General features: G+C 45.8%; 1 protein-coding gene across 1 annotated transcript in view; it reads left to right on the forward strand.

Moving 5' to 3' along the window:
- plekhh3 (pleckstrin homology, MyTH4 and FERM domain containing H3) overlaps positions 1 to 22,063 on the forward strand; it is a 125,242-nt gene that overhangs the window by 80,609 nt on the left and 22,570 nt on the right. Inside the window, exons 10-11 of the mRNA XM_080213388.1 lie at positions 4,261 to 4,381; positions 17,292 to 17,747. Coding sequence (XP_080069514.1) covers positions 4,261 to 4,381; positions 17,292 to 17,747 — 577 coding nt within the window. The remainder of the gene's footprint in view (positions 1 to 4,260; positions 4,382 to 17,291; positions 17,748 to 22,063) is intronic.

Raw genomic sequence — 22,063 nt, forward strand, 5'->3', positions numbered from 1 at the left:
AATCACAAGGCCCAATCTCTTACTCCTAACCACCTGAGGTTTCCCAATAGGCTCACCCCCAGAGACCTGCTCCCTTTGGCTATCCCCAGTTGATTCCTCCTCAACTGTAGCCTCCAGGACTGAAAACCTATTTTGGAGGGGAACAGCCCCAGGGGATTGTCCCCCCAACTGCTTCTTTCCCCTCTTCCTGGCAGTGACCCAAGACTTATTTCTAGGAGTGACTATCTCCTTATAACTCCTATCTATGTCCTCCTCCACTTCCCGAATTATGCGGAGCTCCTCTAATTCCACCTCCAGCTCCTTTACACGCTCCTCCAGAAACTGCAATCTATCACACTTCCTACAAGTAAAATCACCTGAAACACTGCTGGAGTCCCTCACTACATACATCCCACAGGAGATGCAGCTTACAGCCTGAACTGCCATCCCTGAATCAATTACCAGCAGAAAAATAAAAATATAAAAAAAAAACTTCCCACACACTTGTAATTAGGTTAGAGGAGGTGGAAGGGTGGGATTCTCTACCAGTGTAGAGGATCGGGTATCCTCTCTGCACTAATTTATAGGGTTAGGGGCACGAGAAAAAAAAACTACAACTACCGGTAAGCGTCTTAGTGACGACTTCCGGTTTCTAACTAATTTTTAAAAAACCGCCGAAACTCGCGACTTAGTACTAGAAATAAAAAGTTAAACGGTATAAACAGAAAAATGTACCTTATAGGACATTATAGGACAGATGTCAGAGGTAGGTTCTTTACTCAGAGGGTAGTAAGGTCGTGGAATGCCCTGCCTGCAGCTGTTGTGGACTCGCCAACTTTAAGGGCATTCAGATGGTCAGTGGATAGGCACATGGATAACATTGGAATAGTTTAGGTTAGAGGGTCATTAGATTGGTTCCACTGGTCAGCGCAACATTGAGGGCCGAAGGGCCTGTACTGCGCTGTAATGTTCTATGTTCTGTGTCCTTATAACTCAAACTATTAAGTCCTGGTAGCATCCTAGTAGATCTTTTCTGCACTCTTTCTACTTTAATAATATCTTTTCTATAATAGGGTGACCAGAACTGTACACTGTATCCAAGTGTGGCCTTACTAATGTCTTGTACAACTTCAACAAGACGTCCCAACTCATATATTCAGAGTTCTGACCAGTGAAACACAAGCATGCTGAATGCCTCCTTCACCATCCTGTCCACCTGTGAGTGCATTTTCAAGGAGCTATGAACCGGTACCCCTAGATCTCTTTGTTCTGTAACTCTCCCCAACTCTCTACCATTAACTAAGTCCTGCCTTTGTTTAATCTACCAAAATGCATCACCTCACGTTTCTAAACTAAACTCCATCTGCCGTTCGTCAGCTCAGTGGCCCAACTGATCAAGATGAAAATGCATTGGAGGTGGTTCAGAGGAGATTTACTAGATTGATACCTGGGTTGTCTTGTGAGGATAGTTTGGACTGTCTAGGCTTGCTGAGGGGCATCTTAATTGAAGTACGTAAGATCTTTGAATGGTCTCAATAAAGTGGACGTGGAAAGGATGTTTCTTGTTGGGTGAGTCCAGAACCAGGAGCACTGTTTTGAAATCAGGACAGAGATGAAGAGAGTTTGTTTCTAATTTTCTGCCTTAGAAGGTGGTGGAAGCAGAGTCATTGAATATTTTTAAGGTAGGTAGATTTTTGTTAGGCAAGGGAATCAAAGGTTATTGGGCATAGAAGGGAATGTGGAATTTGAAACACAAACAGATCAGCCACGATCTTATTGAATGGCAGAGGCTGGAAGGGTGCCTATTCAGTATGTTTGTTTGATTGTTGCTGCTGCTTCGAGTCCAACCAAGTTTCTGTGTTAACCACCACATTGGCAGCTCTGGCCAGTGAATGGGCACTTTATCAATGACAGCCACATTTTGTGAATGATGAAAATAACCATCTCCATTTATCATAATTTTTTTTCCTTTATTTTTTCATGTGATGTGGGTGTCGCTGGCAAGGCCAGCATTTGTTGCCCATCCCCAAATGCCCTTGAACTAAGTGGGTTGCCAGCCCATTTCAGAGAGCAGTTAAGAGTCAACCACATTGCTGTAGGACCAGAATCACACACAGGCCAGACTGGGTAAGGACAATGATTTCCTTCCCTAGAGTACATTAGTGAATCAGATGGGTTTTCACATTAATTGATGAGAGTTTCATGGTCACTATTATTCATCAGTTTTCAATTCCAGATTTATTAATTTAATTCAAATTCCACCAGTTGCCGTGTTGGGATTTGAATCCATATCCCTCGAGCATTATCCTGGACTTCTGGATTAATAATGACAGTACCAGTATGCCACCATTTCCCCGTTGTCATGACACAGTACCCTGGGCTTTATATTAGAGGCACAGAATACAAGAGTAATGAGGTTATGCTGAATTTATACAAGACACAATTCCCTAACCCTGTGCTTAGCCCTGGAGCACCTAGATAACAAAGATGCTATGTCAGACTCCTATTTACTGACTACAGCTCAACCTTCAACATCATTATTACTACGAAACTCATCACCAAACTCCATGGCCTGGACCTCAGCTCCTCCCTCTGCGATTGGAGCCTGAACTTCCTAACCAAACATACTGCAATCAGTAAGGATAGGCAACAACACCTCCTCCATGAACATCCTCAACACCAATGCCCTACAAGGCTGTGTTCTCAGCCCCCTACTGTACTCCTTATACACCTATGACTGTGTGGCCAAATTCCCCTTCAACTCGATTTTCAGGTTTGCTGATGACACTGTCGTAGTGGGTCGGATCTCAAACAATGATGAGACAGAGTACAAGAATGAGATGGAGAATCTGGTGAACTGGCGTGGCAAAAATAATCTCTCCCTCAATGTCAACAAAACAAAGGAGACAGTCATTGACTTCAGGAAGCATAATGGAGGACATGCCCCTGTCTACATCAATGGGGATGAAGTAGAAATAGTTGAGAGCTTCAAGCTTTCAGGTGCCCAGATCACCAACAACCTATCCTGGTCCTTCCTCACCAACATCTCTACTTTCTTAGAAGACAAAGGAAATTTGGTACGTCCACTATGACTCTCACCAACTTTTACAGATGCACCTTGGAAAGCATTCTTCCTGGTTGTGTCACAGCTTTGTTTGGCTCCTGCTCTGCCCAAGACTGCAAGGAACTACAAAGAATGAAGCCCAGTCCATCACTTAAACCAGACTCCAATCCATTGACACTGACTACACTTCCCGCTGCCTCGGCAAAGCAGCCTGTATGATTAAGGATCCCATGCACCCCACTCATTCTCTCTTTTACCTTCTTATGTCAGGAAAACCTTACAGAAGCCCGAGGTCACATACCAACCGACTCAAGGACAGCTTCTTCCCTGCTGCCGTCAGACTTTTGCCTGGACTTACCTTGCACTAAATTGATCTTTCTCTGCACTTTAGCTGTGGCTGTAACACTATGTTTTGCATTCTCTCTTTGTCTATGAATGGTATGCTTTTTTGTACAAAAAACAATACTTTTCACTGTATAATAATACATGTGACAATAAATCAAATAAAGATACTAGTCAGACTTAAGCTGGAATGTTGTGTATTGTCCTGGAAGCTATACTATGGGAAGTTTGTGAACATATTGGACAGAGTGCAGAAAAGGTTTCCATGAATGGTTCCAGCGATGAGAAACTTCAGTTATGAGGATAGATTGGAGAGGTTGGGACTGTTCACCTTGGAAAGGAGAAGCCTAATAGGTGATTTGATAAAGATCAAAATCATGAGGGGGCTGGATAGAGTAGATTGAGAGAAACTATTCCCCTCAAAAAAGGATTAAAAATGAGAGGGCACAGATTTAAACTGATTTGCAAAAGAAGCCAGTATGATGTGAGAGAAACTTTTTTACACAATGAATGCTTGGGGTCTGGAATGCACTGCTGGAAGTGTGGTGGAGGCGGGTTCAATCGAGGCATTTAACAGTGCTTTAGATGATTATTTGAATAGAGACAATGTTTAGGTGTATGGGGAAAATGCAGGGCTAAATCTCTAAATCACAATACTTGTTTGGAAAGCTAGAACAGACATGATAAGCCGAATGGCCTCCTTTTATTCTCAAGTAATTCTGTTGATTTTTAACCATTGCCTTCTCTGTTTACTGGAGCAACAAACTGCCCTTTAGAAAGATTTTTCCATTCAGTAACTAGACTGTGCTGCTGCGCCAAGGAGGGTCCGGATGGCGCATTTGCTTGAACTTAAAGTTTTTGTTTCCTTTTTCCAGCCGTGCTGCAAACACAGATGAGCCAGAAAACCAGTGGAAGCTTTGTTTCAAACTGTACTGCTTCCTGGATTCAGACAATGTCCCAAAGAATAATTTGGAATTCACTCTCCTGTTTGAACAGGTAAACACACAGGACCAGAAAGGCCATTCAGCCTATTGGAACTACCCCAACATTTGTTTAGCCATGACAGTATCTTGACAATCCCAATTTTCAATCCTTTCTCCATATTCATTAGAAACGTGTCAGTTGGTTCTGCCTCAATATTTAACTGGAGTCCAATATCCAGTTTCTATTGGACCATGTCCATAGCAGCTATGATTCAGTATGCAACTTTACATCACATTACAGGATGCTAAATAAGAGAAATATTGGTGGCTGACAGGAAGAAAAGATTTACTGATGTATAAAGTACAAATAAAAAGCATTAAGTATGGCTGATACAAAGATCTTCACATGATAACACTACCTGACATGATACAAATTGAGGCTGAATCTGATGGGTGACATTCTGAAGGATTCTATTGGAGAGGTTGAGTTAGGTTTCCTGTGTGGCTGCAAGTGGTTTTTTAACCTGTTAGCATTGCAGCAAATCTTGCCCAGCTGGCTGTTGCCCAGATGATCCCTGGCCAAACTGCCTTGGTGATTTTCCTGGGTAATTATCCATCAATGGGTCTAATGTTCTTCCACTGGTTTTGAATTTTTTATTGATTTAAAAGCGAGTAAATTCCATAAACTTTTTACCAGATAAATTTTCTGATTTTTAGGATACCAAATGTTTAATTTTTATTTCAGAGAAAAAACTTAGATCAGTTAAAAAGGAAATGATGATACCACTTCTATTTCTTGTTATTTCTCAGTGCCTGTCTTGCCTTTCTAACTTTCGTACTCCATGTCCTTGTTTAAAAGGCCACATGCTTTAATCTGTGCTGCCACTTTGAATGACTTATGCACATATATCCCCAGGTCCTTCTGTTTCTGCACCTCCTTTAGAAACATGCTCCCAAAAGAGAAAACGCTGGAAAATCTCAGCAAGTCTGGCAGCGTCTGTGAGGAGAGAAAAAAGAGCTGACAAGGGGTCGTCTGGACTCAAAACGTCACTCTTTTCTCGCCTTTCAGATGCTGCCAGACCTGCTGAGATTTTCCAGCATTTCATCTTTTGAACAAGGAACAAAAAAACAAAGAATAAAGAAAATTACAGCACTGAGCCCTTCGGCCCTCCAAGCTTGCACCGACCATACTGCCTGACTTAACTAAAACCCCCTAACCTTTCAGAGACCATATCCCTCTATTCCCATCTCATTCATGTACTTGTCAAGATGCCCCTTAAAGTCACTACCATATCCACTTACGTTGCGTTCCAGGCACCCACCACTCTTTGTGTAAAAAATCTGCCTCATACATCTACATAAGAACATAAGAAATAGGAGCAGGAGTAGGCCATCTAGCCCCTCGAGCCTGCCCCGCCATTCAATAAGATCATGGCTGATCTGTTGTGTCTCAGTTCCACATTCCCGCCCTCTCCCCATAACCCTCAATCCCCTTGCCTATCAAAAACCTATCAACCCACATCTTAAATATATTTAGCGAGTTAGCCTCCACCACTTCAACGGGCAGAGAATTCCAGAGATTCACCACCCTTTGAGTGAAGAAGGTCCTCCTCAACTCTGTTCTAAACCGCCCCCCCCCCCCTTTATCTTGAGGCTGTGCCCCCTAGTCCTACTGTCCTTTCTGCACGGGAAGAGCCTCTCCACCTCTATCCTATCCATCCCATTCGTCATCTTATATGTCTCAATGAGATCTCCCCTCATTCTTCTAAACTCTAACGAGTACAAGCCTAGTTTATTCAGCCTCCCCTCATAGTTCAACCCCCTCAACTCCGGTATCAGCCTAGTAAACCTCCTCTGCACTCCCTCCAAGGCCAAAATATCCTTGCGTAAGTGCGGCGACCAAAACTGCACACAGTACACCAGCTGCAGCCTCACCAGTGCCCTGTACAGTTGCATCAAGACCTCCCTACTTTTATATTCTATCCCCCTCGCTATAAAGGCCAGCATCCCATTCACCTTCTCGACCACCTGCTGCACCTGCAGACTGGGTTTTTGCGACTCATGCACAAGGACCCCGAGGTCCCTCTGCACCGTAGCATGCTGCAGTTTTTCGCCATGTAAGTAATAGTCCTTCCTACCATTATTCCTATCAAAGTGGATCTCTTCTAAACCTTGCCCCTCGCACCTTAAACCTGTGTCCCCTAGTAATTGACTCTTCCTCCCTGCGAAAAAGCTTCTGACTATCCACTCTGTCCATACCTCTCATAATCTTGTAGACTTCTATTAGGTCTCACCTCAACCTACATTGTTCCAGTGAGAACAAGCCAAGTTTCTCCAACCTCTCCTCATAGCTAATGTCCTCCATACCAGGCAACATCCTGGTAAATCTTTTCTGTACCCTCTCCAAAGCATCCACATCCTTCTGGTAGTGTGGTGACCAGAACTGAACACTATATTCCAAGTGCGGCCTAACTAAGGTTCTATAAAACTTCAATATGACTTGCCAATTTTTAAACTCAATGCCCCAGTTGATGAAGGCAAGCATGCTGTATACCTTCTTGACTACCTTCTCCACCTGCTTTGCCACTTCCAGTGACCTGTGTACCTGTACACCCAGATCCCTTTGCCTATCAATACTCGTAAGGTTCTGCCATTTACTGTGTATATCCTGTCTGTATTAGACCTTCCAAAATGCATTACCTCACACTTGTCTGGATTAAACTCCATCTGTCATCTCTCCACCTAACTCTCCAACTGATCTATATCCTGCTGCATCCTCTAATGGTCCTCATCTCTATCCGCAAATCCACCAAACTTTGTGTCGTCAGCAAACTTATTAATCAAACCAGTTACCTTTTCCTCCAGATCATTTATATATATTACAAACAGCAAAGGTCCCAGCGCTGATCTCTGAGAAATGCCACTCATACCGGCACTCCATTCAGAAATGCACTTCACTGCTACCCTCTGTCTTCTTTGACCGAGCCAGTTTTGTATCTACCTTGCCAGCTCACCTCTGATCCCATGCAACTTCACCTTCTGCACCAGTCTGCCACGAGGGACCTTATCAAACGCCTTACTGAAGTCCATGTAGACAACATCCACTGCCCTACCCTCATCAATCATCTTCGTCATTTCCTCAAAAACCTAGATCAAGTTTGTGAGACACAACCTCCCCTTCACAAAACCATGTTTTCTCTCACTAATACATCCATTTATTTCCAAGTGGGATTAAATCCTGTCTCGAAGAATCCTCTCCAATAATTTCCTTACCACTGATGTAAGGCTCACCAGCCTGTAATTACCTGAATTATTCTTGCTACCCTTTTTAAACAAGGGAACAACATTGGCTTTTCTCCACCCCTCTGGGATCTTCCCTGTAGTCATGATGTGGGTATGCCGGCGTTGGACTGGCGTAAACACAGTAAAAAGTCTGACAACACCAGGTTTTAGTCCAACCTATTTATTTGATAATATACTCACAAGCTTTCGAGGGGACTGCCTCTTCATCAGGTGAATGGAGAGTTCTCAAATTGTGAGTATATTATCAAATAAATAGGTTGGACTAAAACCTGGTGTTGTCAGACTTTTTACTGGATCTTCCCTGTAGCCAGTGAGGATACAAAGATTTCTCTCAAGGCCCCAGCAATTTCCTCCCTTGCCTCTCTCAGTATTCTGGGGTACATCCCATCAGGCCCTGGAGATTTGTCTACCTTAATGTTTCTCAGAAATGCCTTTTTGATCTTAACATGACTCAATTATCAATACACCCTTTCCCAGATTCATTATCCACCAAGTCGTTCAGGGAATACTGATGCAAAGTGGTCGTTTAATTCCTCACCTATTTCCTCTGGCTCCATGCATAGATTCCTTCTCCTGCCCTTGAGTGGGCCAAACTTTTCCCTGGCTATCCTCTTGCTCTTTACATATGTATAAAAAGCCTTGGGATTTTCCATAATCTGCTGGCCAATGATTTTTCATGATCCCTCTTAGCTCTCCTTATTCTTTGCGTAAGTTTCTTTCTGCTCTCCTTGTATTCCACACTTGCTTCATGTGTCCCCAGCCTCCTAGCTTTAACAAATGCTTCCTTTTTCTCTTTGACTAGGCTCACAATATCTCTTGTTATCCAAGATTCACAAAACTTGCCATACTTATCCTTCATCCTTATAGGAATGTGCTTGTCCTGAACCCCAATCAACTTACAATTGAAAGCCTCCCACATGCCAGATGTTGATTTGCTCTCAAACATCTGCCCCCAATCTACATTCTTCAGTTCCTGCCTAATATTGTTGTAATTAACCTTCCCCCAATTTAGCACCTTAACTTGAGGACTACACTTATCTTTATCCATCAGTACCTTAAAGCTTACTGAATTGTGGTCACTGTTCCTGAACTGCTCCCCGACTGAAACCGCTACCAGCTAGCTGAGCTCATTCCCCAATACCAGGTCCAGTATGGCCCCTTCCCTAGTTGGACTATCTACATACTGTTTCAGGAAGCCCTCCTGGCTGTTCCTTAGAAACTCCGCCCCAGCCATGCCCCTTGCACTAAGTGAGTCCCAGTCAATAGAGGGGAAGTAAAAAATCTCCCACCACAACAATCCTGTTACTTTTACACCTTGTCAAAATCTGCCTACATATCTTTGTCTCTTCACTGGACACAGGTGAGGTCCCAGAGGATTGGAGGATAGCGAATGTGGTACCGTTATTTAAGACGGGTAGCAGGGATAACCCGGGTAATTATAGGCCGATGAGCTTGACGTCCGTGGTAGGGAAGTTGCTGGAGAGGATTCTTAGAGATAGGATGTATGCACATTTAGAATGGAATGATCTCATTAGTGACAGAGACCATGGTTTTGCAAGAGGGAGGTCGTGCCTTACAAATTTGATGGAGTTTTTTGAGGCGGTTGACGAAGGAAGGGCCGTGGATGTCGCCTATATGGATTTCAGTAAGGCGTTTGACAAAGTCCCTCATGGCAGGTTGGTGAAAAAGGTTAAGGCTCATGGGATACAAGGACAGGTGGCTAGATGGGTAAAGAACTGGCTTGGCTGCAGGAGACGGTGTCAGTCGAAGGGTCTTTTTCTGGCTGGAGGTCTGTGACCAGTGGTGTTCCGCAGGGCTTTGTACTGGGACCTCTGCTATTTGTGATATATATAAATGATTTGGAAGAAGGTGTAACCGGTGTGATCAGCAAGTTTGCGGATGACACAAAGATGGCTGGACTTGCGGATGGCGATGAAGATTGTCAGACAATACAGCAGGATATAGACGGGCTGCAAAATTGGGCGGAGAAATGGCAGAAGGAATTTAATCCAGATAAATGCAAAGTGATGCATTTTGCAAAAACTGATGTAGGGGGGAGTTATACAATAAATGGCAGGGCCATCAAGAGTATAGAAACACAGAGGGACCTGGGTGTGCAAGTCCACAAATCCTTGAAGGTGGCAGCACAGGTGGAGAAGGTGGTGAAGAAGGCATATAGCATGCTTGCCTTTATAGGATGGGGTATAGAGTATAAAAGTTGCAGTCTGATGTTACAGCTGTATAAAACGTTAGTTAGGCCACATTTGGAATACTGCGTCCTGTTCTGGTCGCCACGCTACCAGAAGGACATGGAGGCTTTCGAGAGAGCGCAGATGAGTTTTACCGGGATGTTTGCCTGGTATGGAGGGTCTTAGCTATGAGGAGAGATTGGGTAAACTGGGGTTGTTCTCCCTGGAAAGATGGAGAATGAGGGGAGATCTAATAGAGGTATATAAAATTATGAAGGGTATAGATAGGGTGAACAGTGGGAAGCTTTTTCCCAGGTCAGAGGTGACGATCACGAGGGGTCATGGGCTCAAGGTGAGAGGGACGAGGTATAACTTAGATATCAGAAGGACGTTTTTTACACAGAGTATGGTGGGGGCCTGGAATGCGCTGCCAAGTTCTAAGTTCACCTGCCTTACCTGTTACACTTCTCGCATTGAAACAAATGCACTTCAGTCCACCAGACCCTCTGTGATTGGCAATCCCACCCTGCCTGCTCTTTCTCTGAGTCTTACTGGTCCTACTCTCTGTATTCCCTTCAACTAATTCACTTTCGCTTTGGTTCCCACCCCTCTGCCAAACTAGTTGAAATCCTCCTGTCTGACACTAGCAAACCTACTGCCAGAGTATTTGTGCCCATCCAGTTTAGATGCAACCCGTCCTTCTTGTAGAGGTCCCATCTGCCCCGGAAGAGATCCCAATGGTCCAGATATCTGAAACTTTCCCTCCTACTCCAGCTGTTTAGCCAAGTGTTGAGCTATTTCTAGCTTTACCAGCGTGTGGCACAGGGAAAAGTCCTGAGATTACAAGCCTAGAGGTCCTGCTTTTTAACTTTCTACCAAACTCCCTAAACTACTGCTGCAGGAGCTCGTCATTCTTCCTGCCTATGTTGTTAGTACCAATAGGTACCACAACCTTTCGCTGTTCACCTTCTCCCTTCAGAATGCTTTCTGTCTGTTCAGAGACATCCTGGACCCGAGCACCAGGGAGGCAACGTACCATCCTGGAGTCTCTTTCACGTCCACAGAAGCACCTAGCTGCACCCCTAACTATAGAATCCCCTATAATTATTGCTCTAGATCTCTTTGTTTCTCCCTGCTTAACAGAGCCAGCCGTGGTACCACTGCTTTGGCTGCTGCTGCTGATATCCCTGATAGCCTATCTTTCCCACAATATCCAAAATGGTTTCAGATTCCAGCATCCACAGTAATTTGCTTTGATTTAGAATTATGCTGTTTGGTTTATACAGCCATTGCTTATTCTCTCTACCAAAATCAATTGCTTCACACTTTTCTGCATTTGTTTGTCCATTCCCCCAGCCTATAGTTATCACTATCATCACATTTTGCAATAATTTCAAGTTTTGTTTCATCCACAAATTCTGAAACTGTGCCCTGTGCTGCAAGTCCAGGTCATTAATATAGATTAAGGAAACCCCCATTATAAACTTTCCTCCAGTCTGATAAACAATCATACACCACTCCCCTCTGTGTTTCCTACCACACACTCAATTTTGTATTCATGCTGTTAGTATCTCTTATTTCATGGGATTGAACTTCTCTGACCAAGCTGGTGAATGGCCCACATCAGATGTCTAAGAGTTACTTAGTACTAAGAGATAGGATCTACAAATACTTGGATGGACAGGGACTTATTAGGGAGAGTCAACATGGCTTTGTGTGTGGTACGTCATGTTTAACCAATATTAGAGTTTTTCGAGGAGGTTACCAGGAAAGTGGATGAAGGGAAGGCAGTGGATGTTGTCTACATGGACTTCAGTAAGGTCTTTGACAAGATCCCGCATGGGAGGTTAGTTAGGAAGGCTCAGTCGCTAGGTATACATGGAGAGGTAGTAAATTGGATTAGACATTGGCTCAGTGGAAGAAGCCAGTGAGTGATAGTGGAGGATTGCTTCTCTGAGTGGAAGCCTGTGACTAATGGTGTGCCGCAGGGATCGGTGCAGGGTTCATTGTTGTTTGTCATCTATATCAATGATCTGGATGATAATGTGGTAAATTGGATCAGCAAATTTGCTGATGATACAAAGATTGGAGGTGTAGTGGACAGTGAGGAAGGTTTTCAAAGCTTGCAGAGGATTTGAACCAACTAGAAAAATGGTCTAAAAAATGGCAGATGGAGTTTAATGCAGACTAGTGTGAGGTATTGCACTTCGGAAGGACAAACCAAAGTAGAACATACAGGGTAAATGGTAGGACACTGAAGAGTGTAGTAGAACAGAGGGATCTGGGAATACAGATACATAATTCCCTAAAAGTGGCGTCACAAGTAGATAGGTTTATAAAGAGTGCTTTTGGAACATTGGCCTTTTATACTCAATACTTTCATTTATAGAGTTGGAATGTTATGGTGTGGTTGTATAAGACATTGGTGAGGCCGAATTTAGAGTATTGTGTGCAGTTTTGGTCACCATTACAGGAAGGATATTAATAAGGTTGAAAGAGTGCAGAGAAGGTTTACAAGGATGTTGCCAGGACTTGAGAAACTGAGTTACGGACAAAGGTTGAATAGCTCAGGACTTTATTCCCTGGAGCATAGAAGAATGAGGGGAGATTTGATAGAGGTGTATAAAATTATGATGAGTATAGGTAGAGTGAATGCAAGCAGGCTTTTTCCACTGAGGCTAGGGGAGAAAAAAAAACTAGAGGATATGGGTTAAGGGTGAAGGGGGAAAAATTTAAAGGGAATATTAGGGGGGATTCTTCACAGAGTGTTGGGAGTGTGGAATGAGCTGCCGGATGAAGTGGTAAATGCGGGCTCACTTTTAACATTTAAGAAAAACTTGGACAGGTACATGGATGAGAGGGGTGTGGAGGGATATGGTCCAGGTGCAGGTCAGTGGGACTGCGCAGAAAAATGGTTTGGCACAGACAAGAAGGGCCAAAAGGCCTGTTTCAGTGCTATAGTGTTAACGTAGAACATAGAACACTACAGCACAAACAGGCCCTTTTGCCCACAAGTTGTGCCGATCACATCTATACCTACCAAGCCATAGAACTATCTGTAACTCCCAATCCCATGTACTCATCTAGAAGTCTTTTAAAAGACCTCAATGAGTTCGCCTCTACCACCACCGACGGCAGCCGATTCCACTCACTCACCACCCTCTGAGTGAAAAACTTACCCCTGACATCTCCTCTGTACTTGCTTTCCCTGCACCTTAAACCTGTGTCCTCTCGTAGCGACCATTTCAACCCTGGGAAATAGCATCCGAGAATCCACCCTATCTATTCCTGTCAACATTTTATAAACCTCTATCAGGTCACCTCTCAACCGTCATCTCTCCAGGGAGAAGAGACCTAGCTCCCTCAGCCTATCTTCATAAGGCATGCCTCCCAATCCAGGCAACATCCTTGTAAATCTCCTCTGCACCCTCTCAATAGCTTCCACATCCTTCCTGTAGTGAGGTGACCAGAACTGCGCACAGTACTCCAAGTGGGGTCTGACAAGGGTCTTATAAAGTTGCAGCATTACCTCCCGACTCCTAAACTCAATCCCTTGATTAATGAAGGCCAGTACACCATACGCCTTCTTGACCACATCCTCTACCTGCGAGGCCGATTTGAGCGTCCTATGGACCCGGACCCCAAGATCCTTCTGCTCCTCAACACTGCTAAGACTCCTACCGTTGATATTGTACTCCTTCATCCCATTGGTCTGCCAAAATGGACCACTACACATTTATCCCCGTTGAAGTCCATCTGCCACTTCTCCACCCAGTCTTGCATCCTATCTATGTCACACTGCAACTTCTGACATCCCTCCAGACCATCCACAACACCACCGACCTTCGTATCGTCGGCAAACTTACTAACCCATCCCTCCACTTCCTCATCCAGGTCATTTATGAAAATGACAAACAGCAAGGGTCTTAGAACAGATCCCTGGGGCACTCCACTGGTGACCGACCTCCATGCAGAAAAAGACCCATCCACAACCACTCTCTGCCTTCTGTAGGCAAGCCAGTTCTGGATCCACAAGGCCAAAGCCCCTTGGATCCCATGCCCTCTCACGTTCTCAAGAAGTCTTGCATGGGGGACCTTATCAAATGCCTTGCTGAAGTCCATGTAAACCACATCCACCGCTGTTCCTTCGTCAATGTGTTCAGTCACATTTTCAAAGAACTCAACTAGGCTCGTAAGGCACGACCTGCCCTTGACAAAGCTGTGCTGACTATTTCTAATCTAAACTTCTCTAAATGCTCATAAATCTTGTCCCTCAGAATCCTCTCCATCTACTTACCAACCACTGAGGTCAGACTCACCGGTCGGTAATTTCCCGGGCTATCTCTGTTCCCTTTCTTGAAAATAGAAACCATATCCGCAATCCTGCAATCCTCCAATCCTCCGAAACCTCTCCCGTCTCCATCGATGATGCAAAGATCATTGCCAGGGGCTCTGCAATCACTTCCCTCACTTCCCACAGTAACTTGAGGAGCATCCCGTCCGGTCCTGGTGACTTATCTATCTTGATAGAATTTAAAAGTTCCAACACATCCTCTTTCTTAACGTCCACATACTCAATCTTTTCAGTCTGCTGCAAACCTGTAGTACAACCTTCCAGATCAGTTTCCACCATGAATACTGAGGCAAAGTACTCATTAAGCACCTCTGCCATTTCTCCCAGTTCCACACGGACTTTTCCCCCTTCACCTTTTATAGGTCCTATCCCTTCACTTCTCATCCTTTTACTCTTCACATATTTGTAGAACGCCTTGGGGTTCTCCTTAATCTTACCCGCCAAGGCCTTCTCATGTCCCCTTCCGGCTCTCCTAATTTCTTTTTTAAGCTCCTTCCTACAACCTGTATACTCCTCTAGATCCTTAACATCTCCTAGCTCCCTGAACTTTCTGTACACCTTTATTTTCTTTTTGACTAGGCTCATTACAATCTTCGTGCACCACGGTTCCCGTGACCTACCAAAACCTCCCTGTCTCATCGGAACGTTGTTGTGCAGAGCTGCAGTCAAACATTCCTTGAAAATCCACCATCTTCCTTCAGCACTTTTCCCCAAGAACACCACCTTCCAGTTTACTCGACCAATTATCTTCCTGATGTCTTCATATTTCCCCTTACTCCAGATAAACACCTTCCTAGCCTGCCTGATCCTATCTCTTTCCAATGCTATCGTGAAGGAGATAGAATTATGATCTCCATCCCCGAGATGCTCTCCTACCAAGAGATCCGACACCTGTCCTGGTTCATTAGCCAGCACCAGGTCAAGTACAGCCTCTCCTCTCGTAGGCTTATCCACGTACTGTGTCAGGAACCCCTCCTGAACACACCTAACAAACTCCTCCCCATCCAAACCCCTTACCCTTGGGATATTCCAGTGGATGTTTGGGAAATTAAAGTCTCCCATCACAACAACTCTGTTATAACTACATCTCTCTAGGATCTGTTTCCCTATCTGCACCTCAACTTCCCTGTCGCTATTGGGCGGCCTATAGAATACACCCAGCAAAGTTATCGACCCTTTGCTGTTCCTAACTTCCACCCACAGAGACTCTGTAGACAGTCCCTCCACAGCATCCTCCTTCTCTGCAGCCATGACACTGTCCCTGATCAACAGTGCCACTCCACCACCTCTTTTGCCTCCCTCCCTGTCCTTCCTGAAGCATCTGAATCCCGGCACCTGAAGTACCCAGTCCTGTCCCTGAGACATCCAAGTCTCTGTAATGGCCACCACATCACATTCCCAAGCAGCAATCCACGCCCTAAGCTCATCTACTTTATTCACTACACTCCTGGCATTAAAATAGACACACCTCAGACCCTCGGTCTGGGCGCTTCCCTTCTCCATCATCCGTCTAACCTCCCTCTCATACTGTCTACAGTCCTTCTCTACCTGGGAGCTAACTTCTTCACTCTCAGTCTCCTCATCTCTATTCCCTCCCTCCAACCTTTCTAGTTTAAAGTCCCCCCAGTAGCCCTGGCCAATCTTCCCGCCAAGATATTGGTCCCCCTGGGATTCAAGTGCCACCCGTCTTTACTGTACAGGTCACACCTGCCCCTAAAGAGGTCCCAATGATCCAGGAACCGGAATCCCTGCCCCCTGCTCCAGTCCCTCAGTCACGCATTCACCCTCCACCTCATTCCATTCTTGCTCTCACTCTCCCGCGGCGCAGGCAGCAATCCTGAGATTACTGCCTTCGTGTTCCTCTTTCTCAGCTGTCTACCTAATTCCCTGTAATCCCTTTTCATGACCCCTTCCCTCTTCCTGCCTATGTCAGCGGTACCTATGTGAACCACAACCTCTGGCTCCTCACCCTCCCCTTTCAGGATGTCTGGGACATGTCCAGAGGCATCCCGGATCCCAGCTCCAGGGAGACAAACCGCCATCCGCGATTCCCATCTGCGTCCACAAAAACGCCTGTCTGATCCCCTCACTATGGAGTCCCCTATTAACACTGCCTTGCTGCTCTTTCCTTTACTTTTCTGAAGTACTGGGCCGGGCTCAGCTCCAGAGAGCTGGCCACCGCTTCCTCTCCCAGGTGAGCTGTCCCCCCCAGCAGTACTCAGACAGGAGTACTTATTTTGAAGGGGGCATCCACCGGCGTGCTCTCTATCACCTGAGCTTTCCCCTTCCTAACCGTTACCCACTTGCCTTCCTCCCGTTGCCCCAGAGTGACCACTTGCCGGTAGCTCCTGTCAATAGCCTCTTCATTCTCTCTAATGTTCTATGGTTCTATGTACAGTACAGTACACCACACCACTCTCATCAACCCGCTCTGTTATCCGTTCTAAAACTCCAGCTAGTTAAGTAGACATAATCTGCTCTTAACAAATCTGTGACTTGTTTGCCTTATGGGTCAAGCCGAGACAAAATCAGAAGGCTTTTGTTTTCAGTTTCATAATTAAAATCCCAAGTTATTGTTTTGGTATTTAATTTTGGAGCTGTGCTGGATACCTCAGTATTGAAACTCAACCTGTACCCTCTCCATTAGCTTCAAAGTTAGTACAATTTCCAATTCATCTTTCAGTAATTGGACAAAAGATCCATTTCACTCCCCTCTATTACCCTGAAATGTGCAAGTAATTCACTGAATATAATTCACTTGAAAAATACGTAAGTAGCTCCTCCAGTAAGCTTCCAATGAAGGTCAGCGTTCTCAGTGCCAGGATATTTTTGCAGGAGTTCCTCCGGGTAGTGTCCGTGGCGCACTCATCTTCGTCAATGACCTTCCCTCCATCGTAAGATCAGAAGTGGGGATCTTCACTGAGAATGTTTGTACAAACATCCCCATAAAGTTATTGCTCTCATTAGCAATGGAACAATTGTGTTTCAGATTGTCAACCATGGGTGTGTAATAATACATGGATGTCTGTAAGCATTATGTAAGATTGAATAGTGTTATTAGATACGTGGTCTCTTTTTGAATGTTGCATCCGGCAGCTGTATATGTCACCCAAGAATTTGCTTTCTTTGTGGCCTAGGTCCATGAGATGGTAACCAAATGCTACTTTCCTGCATCAGAAGAAACCTTACAGACACTGGCTGCCCTGAGACTACAGGTTACAATCCAGGATTTCACCATACATGTACCACTACCTAAATTACAGGAGTTGTTTCCTGTGCATGTTCTCCAGGCCCGGGTCCAGCAATCTGTAAAAGCATTACTTTCCACAAATAGTAAGAGTCAGAGTCACTTCCTGTCGGAAGCACTGGCAAACAGCTTCTGGGGCAGCACACTCCATAAACAGAAACTCGAGGAGGAACAGCTGTTAAAAGTACGGCTGAAAGAAGAGGCAGCAACTTCCATGGCCATGATCATTGAACAATGGAAACAACTTCAGGGAATGACCCAGCTGGAGGCTAAGACAACATATTTAAGCATAGTGAAGGAATGGTCTGGATTTGGAGCCACGCTGTTTGAAGTAGGTGCTTTTATGGTGAGTACATTGGATAATTTGTTTCATTTGTCTTTGCATCAGAATCACTTCATGCTGTGGACCCTGAATGAATAATGTAATGTAGAATATCTGCTGTTTTTGCAGCATTCAGCCAATATCTTGCTGGTCTTTTCCAAAATTGAGTAGAATCCGGGTTTTTTTTTCTGGTAATTCTGTGCATTTGCAAATGGCAGTCAAACATAGGGACTGCCGCAGGCACAGGCACTGCCGCAGGCACAGGCACAGCCGCAGGCACAGGCACTGCCGCAGGCACAGGCACAGCCGCAGGCACAGGCACAGCCGCAGGCACAGCCACTGCCGCAGGCACAGCCACTGCCGCAGGCACAGGCACAGCCGCAGCCGCAGGCACAGCCACTGCCGCAGGGACAGGCACAGGCACAGCCACTGCCGCAGGCACAGCCACTGCCGCAGGCACAGCCGCAGGCACAGGCACTGCCGCAGGCACAGGCACTGCCGCAGGCACAGGCACTGCCGCAGGCACAGGCACAGCCGCAGGCACAGGCACAGCCGCAGGCACAGGCACTGCCGCAGGCACAGCCGCAGCCGCAGGCACAGCCACTGCCGCAGGGACAGGCACAGGCACAGCCACTGCCGCAGGCACAGCCACTGCCGCAGGCACAGCCACTGCCGCAGGCACAGCCGCAGGCACAGGCACAGCCGCAGGCACAGGCACAGCCGCAGGCACAGGCACAGCCGCAGGCACAGGCACTGCCGCAGGGACAGGCACAGGCACAGCCACTGCCGCAGGCACAGCCGCAGGCACAGGCACAGCCGCAGGCACAGGCACAGCCGCAGGCACAGGCACTGCCGCAGCCGCAGGCACAGCCACAGGGACAGCCGCAGGCACAGCCACAGGGACAGCCGCAGGCACAGCCACAGGGACAGCCGCAGGCACAGCCACAGGGACAGCCGCAGGCACAGCCACTGCCGCAGGGACCGGCACAGGCACAGGCACAGCCACTGCCTGTGGCCCCACTATTCAAGAGAGCTTGTAGAGACAAGCCAGAGAACTACAGACCAGTGAGTTTCACATCTGTGCCTGGGAAACTACTGGAGAAAATTCTGAAGGAGAGAATCTATCTCCATTTGGAGAGGCAGTGTTTGGTCAGGAATAGTCAGCATAGTTTTGTCAGAGGGAGGCCATGCCGTGATTGAAGTTTTTGAGCATGTAACCAAGTGTGTGGATGAGGTAGTGCAGTTGATGTCGTTCATGTAGATTTCAGTAAAGCCTTTGACAAAGTCCCACATGGGAGACTTATTACAAAGGCTAATGCAAATGGGATACAGGCTGATCTGATGAGGTGGATTCATAATTGGCTGAGTGGTAGGAGGCAGAGGGTGATGACAGACGGCTGCTTTAGTGACTGGAGACCAGTGTCCAGTGGTGTGCCACAGGGATCGTGCTGGGCCCCCTATTGTTTGTCATTTATATAAATGACATGGATGACTATGTGGGGGATAGGATCAGTAAGTTTGCCAATGACACAAAGATTGTCCGGGTAGTTAACGGTGAGGTTGAGTGTTTTGGGTTATGGGAAGATATAGATGAGATGGTCAAATGGGCAAATAAGTGACAGATGGAATTTAGCCCTGAAAAGTGTGAGGTGATACACTTTGGAAGGAATAATTTGATAAGGAAGTACACTATGAAAGGTCTGACACTGGGAAGTTCCGAAGAACAAAGGGACCTTGGCGTGATTGTCCGTAGATCTCTGAAGGCGGAAAGGCAGATTAATAAGATGGTGAAAAAGGCATATGGCACACGCACCTCTATCAATCGGAGTATAAATTACAAAAGCAGGGAAGTCATGTTGGAATTGAACATAAGAACATAAGAAATAGGAGCAGGAGTCGGCCATCTAGCCCTTCGAGCCTGCCCCGCCATTCAATAAGATCATGACTGATCTGAAGTGGATCAGTTCCACTTTCCCTCTTTCTCCCCATAACCCTTAATTCCTTGTCTGTCAAAAACCTATCTACCCATGACTTAAATATATTTAGCGAGGCAGCCTCCACCACTTCAACGGGTAGAGAATTCCAGAGATTCACCACCCTTTGAGTGACGAAGTTCCTCCTCAACTCCGTTCTAAATTGCCCCCCCCTTATCTTGAGGCTGTGCCCTCTAGTCCTGTTATCCTTTCTAAGCGGGAAGAATCTCTCTACCTCTACCCTATCCATCCCTTTCATTATCTTATACGTCTCTATAAGATCCCCCTCATCCTTCTAAACTCCAACGAGTACAGACCCAGTCTATTTAGTCTCTCTTCATAGTCCAACCCCCCTCATCTCTGGTATCAGCCTAGTGAACCTCCTCTGCACTCCCTCCAACTCCAAAATATCCTTGCACAAGTGCGGCGACCAAAACTGCACACAGTACTCCAGCTTTGGCCTCACCAGTGCCCTGTACAGTTGCAGCAAGACCTCCCTGCTTTTATATTCTATCCCCCTCGCTATAAAGGCCAACATCCCATCTGCCTTCTTGATCACCTGCTGCACCTGCAGACTGGGTTTTTGCGACTCATGCACAAGGACCCCCAGGTCCCTCTGCACCGTAGCATGCTGCAGCTTTTCGCCCTTTAAATAGTAATCCCTCCTACTATTATTTCTGCCAAAGTGGATAACCTCACACTTGCTAACATTGTACTCCATCTGCCAGGTCCTCGCCCACTCGCTCAGCCTATCCAGATCCCTCTGTAGACTTTCCACACCCTCCGCACAATTTGCTTTTCCACTCATCTTCGTGTCATCAGCAAATTTCGTCACCCTACACTCAACCCCCTCGTCCAGATCATCTATATAAATGGTAAATAGCTGAGGCCCCAGCACTGATCCCTGCGGCACTCCACTAGTCACCAACCACCAATCAGAATAGCACCCATTGATACCAACTCTCTGCCTCCTATTAGACAACCAATTCTCTATCCACGCTAACACCTTACCCCCAACTCCATGCCCCCTAACCTTCTGAAGCAACCTTTTGTGAGGCACCTTATCAAATGCCTTTTGAAAATCGAGAAACACCACATCCACCGGTTCCCCTCTGTCTACCGCACTAGTCACATCCTCATAGAAATCCAATAAATTTGTCAAACACGACTTCCCCTTAATGAATCCGTGCTGCGTCTGCTCTATCAAACAATTCTTTTCTAGGTGCCTCACTATTTCTTCTTTGATGACGGATTCGAGCATTGTTCCAACTACAGACATTAAACTAACCGGCCTATAATTCCCTGCCTTTTGCCTGCTATCTTTTTTAAACAGCGGCGTAACATTAGCCGTTTTCCAATCTTCCGGCACTTCCCTGGAATCCAGCGAAGTTTGGTAAATAATCACTAAGGCATCCACTATCACCTCTGCCATTTCCTTCAGAACCCTGGGATGCGTTCCATCCGGTCCTGGGGACTTGTCCACCATCAGTCCCACTAGTCTAACAAGCACTACCTCTCTAGTGACAGTGATTGCATTCAGGCCCTCAACTCCTACCATCATTCTACCTTTAATATCCGGCAAACTATTCATGTCCTCCTCCATGATGACCAAGGCAAAAAAACTTATTTAAGGCCTCAACCATTTCCTCATCTCCCACCGCTAAATCCCCCCACTCATCCTCTAAGGGTCCAATATTCACTTTAGCCAGCCTCCTCTTCTTTATGTATTTGTAAAAACTCTTAACTGTCCTTTTTTATATTTAGTGCTAGTTTAGCTTCATAGTCTATCCTTCCTTTCTTTATCAACTTCTTAGTCATTCTTTGTTGATTTTTAAACCTCTCCCAATCTTGTACTCGCCCACTACTTTTAGCCACTCTAAATGCATTAGCTTTTCATTTAATACTCTCCTTTATTTCCTTTGATAACCACGGCTGATTATCCCTTCTCCTACATTCCTTCTTTACCATTGGAATATATTTCTGCCGAGTACCAAAAAAGATCTCCTTAAAGATCCTCCACTGTTCCTCAGCTGTCCTACCAACCAATCTGCGCTCCCAATCTACATTTGCCAATTCCTCTCTCACCCTATCGTACTCCCCTCTGTTCAAACAGAGGACACAGGTTCGGGACCCTACTTTCTCATCCTCCATCTGCATCAAAAACTCAACCATACAATGATCGCTCGTCCCAAGAGGATCCCTCACAACAAGATCCCTAATTCTTCCTGCCTTGTTACACAACACCAGATCTAAGATAGCTCGCTCCCTCGTAGGTTCCGTCACATACTGTTCAAGGAAACTATCCTGACAGCATTCCAAGAACTCTTCCTCAAGCCCACCGCGTCCGACTTGGGTCAGCCAATCAAT

This window comes from Carcharhinus amblyrhynchos, chromosome 27 (genome assembly GCF_965287045.1).
Source record: "Carcharhinus amblyrhynchos chromosome 27, sCarAmb.v2.hapA, whole genome shotgun sequence".
Lineage (NCBI taxonomy): Eukaryota > Metazoa > Chordata > Chondrichthyes > Carcharhiniformes > Carcharhinidae > Carcharhinus > Carcharhinus amblyrhynchos.